At 35.3% G+C, this 6,505-nt stretch overlaps 1 protein-coding gene across 1 annotated transcript in view; it reads left to right on the top strand.

The window, feature by feature from the left end:
- Nucleotides 1-4,237: 4,237 nt before the first annotated feature.
- The window catches only part of Ser (Serrate), a 230,679-nt gene continuing 228,411 nt past the window's right edge, over nt 4,238-6,505 (top strand). The window contains exon 1 of the mRNA XM_067761166.1: nt 4,238-4,509. Within this exon, the coding sequence (XP_067617267.1) occupies nt 4,411-4,509 (99 nt within the window). The 5' untranslated portion in view covers nt 4,238-4,410. The remainder of the gene's footprint in view (nt 4,510-6,505) is intronic.

Genomic DNA, 6,505 nt, shown 5'->3' with positions numbered 1-6,505 from the left:
GCTAAATCTAGCCTCGAAAAGGCTAACCTGGCAACACTGGCAACAACAAACACAAAGTATGTACATACGCATGATTGTTTAGCTATGGGCATTAGCGGATTTAATGCAACCACGAATTTACAATTTGTGGTGGTTGCTGCAGCAGCAAACTTTTTGTTGTTTGTGGTTATATTATTTATTGGCAATGACTTCAAGTGTTTATGTTTGCATGCGTGTGCGGTTGTGTGTGTGTGTATGTGATTGAGTGTGCGCAAGCGCTATGCAGTGGACATACCCAACAGACAACTTCAATATGTGACATCAAACGCAATAATTCTCTCATTTCATTCATATAAAAATGTTTTGTAAATATGTAAACTTGTATCAGCAATGAAGTATTGCCGGCAAACTTGAGCTCATCTGTCGCACTTGCTGTCGTTCGTTCTACGTATCTTCCATTTGTGTCTCTTCCTTCTTCGTTGTGACGTATGAACACACTCGCATGTGTTGCTTTTGTCTTGTTGAATGTTGTTGTATATTTAATGAGCTCTAATTGAATTGCATTTGCTTATGCTTTTGTGTTGCATTCCCTTTTGCATTGCTCTGTGTGTATCGTTTAACCGGTAGATGATTGTTTGGTGGTTTGGGGTTGTCATGCGGTTGCAGTTTTAAGTTTTGCGCACTTCCAGAGAAGATGGAGCATAGAATAATAAAATAAAATTGGTTTTGCGCTCTATCATTTGCCGTTTTATAGGTTTGTGTGACAAGTGTAAGTGGTAATTTTTAATTTGTATAATGAACGTTTTTCAAAGCACCACAGTAGTGGAAATGTATGTTCTTAAATTCTACGTATCGGGAAATAGAATACCACAGCTAAATATGTATATACAATCAAAAGACTTTTTGAAAAAAATCATGACAATTACTTAGAACTGATATATAGAATAGGAAAGGCGCCAGCTTCCTTCTCAAACTGAACAAATCTGTGGTGAGGGTACTTACGGGTGTCATCACAGGTCATTGTGCTATCGCACCAATGCCACGACGGTGGCGAATACCAACAAGCTCCCTCTGCAGAAGCTATCAGAATGAGGAGAAAGAGGAGTCGATTTACCACTTTCTCTGCCGATGTTCGGCGCTTCAAAGAATAAGGCTCAGATTTCTGGGCTCACGGTTTTTTGACAGCCTGGCAGAGGTTGGGAAAGTGGACGTCTCGCTTCTTCTTGGGTTCATCAGGGAAAGCAAGTGGTTCGTTGAGGACCAGGAGGTCCTAGGAGGTAATGGGGCTAAACGAGTTCGCCGCTACCTTGTTTATTGAGAGCACTTACAATGGACGAAAATATCTCCGAGTGGAAGTGTGGGTACTACTCACGCACGCCCTCTTAACCTAACTTAACCTATATGTAGTACGTTATAAAGTACGTCAGACTCACGGAAGACTGCCAGTTTTCTGTTATTCGCGTAGAAGACTATAACACTTCGTTTAAGTCCAGATTTGGAAGACCGTGCCTGTGCAATTTAATTCAATATATTAGGATCCATGGAACACGAGCCATATGGCCCAAAACCCCTTTTTTAAATTTTTTAAAGTATCTTTTTAAATGTCAGGAGGGAAATCTTTCAAACTATAAAACCTTTTTATTTTGTGGAAGCAATTTCTTGACTAGTTTACTTACAAGTATATAAAAGCAATTGTTTTACGAGAATCTTCAATTTTGCTTTCAACGATATATGAATTTTAAAGAAAATTATTTTGAATTTTATCAGCTTTTGAAATGTTTTTGTAGTTACAGCAGTTATTCGTCCCTTCCAAATGGTGCGACTACTCATAAATTGTCATCAATATCCTTTAACGGTAGTCCGAGAAAACTTACAGTTTCAACGGGGGTAGACGAGAGAGAAAGGGGTGTTAGAGGCGTTGGTTGCACATTGCAATTGAAAAGATGGTTGGTGTTATGTGGGGACGCATTGCAAGCCGGACACACATTATACATTTCGGGGTTGATTCTGGATAGGTAAGAGTTTAACCTATTATTGTATACAGATCGAAAAGTTAAGCTAGAGTGACGCTAGTCTTCCTGGAGAGGTTGCTATCCTCTACTGCGTGTTCAAGATATTTGACTTATGCTTGCGGAGATGACTTGTTAAGTTCCAGGGAGACAGGGCACATTTCGATCAGACATCTGTTGGGATGCTCAGGTTTCTGGGTATTAAGCAGAAGCTGTTTTTTTAGCATTTCATTTCTTTCCCGAGTACCCTCGCCTCACTGTGTTTATGGTGTTCTGGGGACATAAGATCAGGAAGATAGTTGTTTGTTTTATTACATAGCTCATTGATGAGCGGGAACCTGTATCCACGATCGCTCAGTCATCGGCGTAGGTTACAATGGTAACTCCATTTAGTGGCGTAGGAAATTTTTATATGTAGAAGTTAAACTAAAGCGGGGATAGGACAACACCCTGTGGCATCCTTTGTTCAATTCTTCTGGGTTTAGATGTTACGTTTTTGACTTGCACCGATGCCTGCCGAACAGGAAGATTATTTGCGGTCCACCTTTTTAGACTAGGAGAATGAGGGGACCCTTCACAGTCTTGTCGGTATGTACCATGGTTGATTGTATCAAAAGCTTTTGATAAATCTAGCGGTACGAGTACTGTTCTGTGGTAAGATTTTTTATCCAATCTGCTATTCATCTATGATGGCGTTTAGCGCGATGGTAGTACTAGGTTGTTTAGGAAAGTCATGCTAATGAATGGCAAGACGTAATTTTGCGGTGAAATAGGTCTAAGTTTTGGAGATTCGGGGGGCGAATTGTTTTTTTTTTTTTATAATTATATTATTTGGTATACTGTATGTTATTTTATATTTTTATTTTATTTGTTTGTTCTTGTAGAAGAACAGAGGTCGCTATGCACCTGTTATACTTTTGTATGTATTCATTGGGGCGAGCACTTTGGGCTCTATGGCATTGGCTGTGTATTGAGCCACCTTATTTTGCTTTGTAAACCCCCCATTTTAGGATGCAAAATTTAAACTATGTCTTTATAATATTTAACTAACCAGTTGAGAATAACAAGCGCACTCAATGGCTAATGAAATAAACGAAAGAAAAATGTTCATAGTTTAATTCACTTAAACAATAGGGGACCAGATTCTCCTACGTTCGATTCTCCTACGTTAGCCAGTTCCACAGGCTTTATTAGCGGTATTAAGTGCTGACGAAGGTTGACAAAGACAGGTTGAACACATGTGCTAGATATTTGAATGCCTCTTTGCCAAGTTTTTAAGCATGGGCATGGCTATACCGTCTAGGCCCACTGTTAATAGGGGACGCGCTGTGTTTATGCTTATGTGTGTGTCTATTGGCCCGCCATGAGACCAGATTTCCGGGACTCTTACAGCGAGAATTGCGATGGCAGAAAATCGAGCAGGGGGAAAGTTGGTTAGACAAAATAATTCGATTAATATTACGAAAAGCAGATATTTTTCCATATTTTGAACTAAGTTAATTTTTTCGCATACAATAAAAATGTCTTCATAAAAACAAAGATTTATTTCTCTTTAATTTCATAGATCTCACAGATCCCATTAATACAAACAATAAAACATAAATACGTGTGTATAACAGGCGCTAAGTAAATGGATTTATAATCAACAATAACAAAGTGAACATAATACAATCAACAATTAAATTAAAAAAAAAAAAAACAACAACAACAACATAACTTTAAGTCGCAGCTCCAGAAAACGGCAGTAGCGAAGAATTAAGCAAATTTTCAAGAAAAATATAAAACGATAAATTCGAATACAATGCATCTACATATATACATAAATATCAGCATACATACATACATATGTACGACATGCAAATATATTTATTAAAGTTTATGTACAAGCATAAAAATGCAATGAATTATAATTCATAAAACAGCAATACAAATAAAACTAAAATAAATAAATTTAAAAAATTAAGAATGAATACAACAAAAGTGCAGAAAGTATAATACACGCACACATTAACACATACACGCATATCTTAAGAATTCGTATAAGAAATGATATGTAAGTGAATATAAAGTTAAGATAAGTAACTAAAATAAAACGATAACAGCAACAAAGTAAACAACAACTATAGTGATAGTACATATAATGATTTTTGATAAGAACAACAATAATGAGATTAACAGAAGCAGAAAATTTTAAATGGCTAATAAATAGATTGAAGAATTTCGTAAATAAGTGAATGATAAATGTTTGACTGTGATTGAGAGATAGTGAAAATAATGTTTACTCAGATTACTGCATTGAAATTTTACTCTAATATTAGTGTGAATTTAATTATAACTTAATCAAAAATCGCTCTCCAAGATAATAAGTGAACATTTATTCAACTGGAAGGTGCCAATTAAACATATCCAATAATTTCACAATATGTACAAAATGTTTACGAAACACTTCCGCCGGAAAATGCGGAATAGCGACATTGTTGGCGTCCTTACTATCTACATATTACTAGCTCTCATACAAAAGGTTAGTATACGATTTGTGCGTTTGTTGTTGATATTATAATTTTACTTATTATATAACTAATTTAAGTTCTCTGGCAATGCTCTCTTTCATAAATTTGTATACCTTTCGTGAAAATTAAATGATATATTAACAGTGTTGCCAGAACTTTTTCAGAAATAAGGCTAGATTAACAAAAATAAAAATCTAAAAAAGGCTTAATAAAAATTTGTAAGGCTAAGACAAAAAGCTAAAAGTTTAAGGTTTAAGTTTTTCATAAAAGACGTTACGGAATAAAAAATTTTAATTAATTTAATTTATGATAATATTACAGCTTATGTAAGACTGAGTTTGGGTAAGCTATATAAAAGACGTATATAAAAGATCCTAATACAGGAAGTAGTTTCTTTTAATAAGGCCTTAAGGAAGCCTTATTTTTGTTGGCCCAATAATAAAGTTGTTATATTCTCGCTTATGGCTTATAATAATTCCTAACGCAAGTTTTACTTTATATGAGCTATAAACTTTACATGGAACGGTATATTTCAAATAAATATTATGCCTTTTGACATAAATACAGAAAATCAAGGAGTTATCCCATTCGGGGGATGCGATTTGCAACGGGTCGAGTCCGTCGATTTGCGCAGCATATATGTATCATTGCATAGCTCTTTTGTCTACATGTTAGCTTAAAAAACCAGTTAAATTGTTCTGAAATCAAAAACTCAATTTCACTCGGAAGCGGTTTCGAAGCAGATGAAACATTCATATAATCGCGTGGCAAACACACGGAGCGAAAATGATATTAGGTTGAAGTTGCCTTAATTAAGTTGCTACGCCTCGATTTCTGCGTAGCATAATGCCAACATTATCTGTTCTTTAGCCCCTCAAATTTTTTAGATCTATCCCAAATTCATTCTTAATATTTTTTAAATTGAATTTAAATAAAACTTAAAATTATAAAAAAAGTAAAAAAAAAGCTGAAAAACAACTTAAAGCTGGGATATTTGGGTGTCCATTGATCATTTGTCGGAACCGACCGGATCGGTCTACTATAACATATATGCCCCATACAACCGAATTTTCGAAAAAGCGGGTTTTTCTCAATTTCTCCTTATTTCAACAGCCAGAAGCTTGAAATTTCACAGAATGTTTACGTACATGACATGCATTTTTGTCTGCAAAAATTGTTAAGATCGCCCGTATATATAATATATATCCCATACATTTGATTGTTCAGATTTTACGAATGTTTGAATTTTCAACACATTATTGCTCAGCTCTATTCATGAAAGGAATTGGGTCTTCGGCATAAGCGGAGACAGTGCCGTCCTTACTTTTTAATATTGTTATTGGCATTGTTGGTTGCCTAGTACTTCCAATGTGTATTAGCTTTAATCTTCCACACAGAAGACTGCGTAATTTTAATTATTTCCATTTTGCGTTGAAAATTGCACAACTAAATTTGTGGCTACTGCATCCATTACGCGTGCCCAAAGGAACTCAATGGCTTGTTTTCCTACAAATTTATTGATTTTTCTTGGTCCACATCTAATTTTGAGTTGTTGTTATATTCCTTTTTATACTCAGTTGAGCAGAGCTCACAGAGTATATTAACTTTGATTGGATAACGATTGGTTGTACAGGTATAAAAGAATCTAGATAGATATAGACTTCCATATATCAAAATCATCAGTATCGAAAAAAAATTTGATTGAGCCATGTCCGTCCGTCCGTTAACACGATAACTTGAGTAAATTTTGAACTATCTTGACGAAATTTGGTATGTAGGTTCCTGGACACTCAACTCAGATCCCTATTTAAAATTAATGATATCGGAATATAACCACGCCCACTTTTTCGATATCGAAAATTTTGAAAAATCAAAAAAGTGCGATAATTCATTACCAAAGATGGATAAAGCGATGAAACTTGGTAGGTGGGTTGAACTTATGACGCAGAATTGAAAATAAGTAAAATTTTGGACAATGGGCGTGGCACCGCCCACTTTTAAAAGAAG

Source organism: Eurosta solidaginis, chromosome 1, assembly GCF_040869045.1.
Source record: "Eurosta solidaginis isolate ZX-2024a chromosome 1, ASM4086904v1, whole genome shotgun sequence".
Lineage (NCBI taxonomy): Eukaryota > Metazoa > Arthropoda > Insecta > Diptera > Tephritidae > Eurosta > Eurosta solidaginis.
The sequence above is the reverse complement of the archived record's forward strand: the minus strand, read 5'-3'. Positions and strand labels throughout refer to the sequence as shown.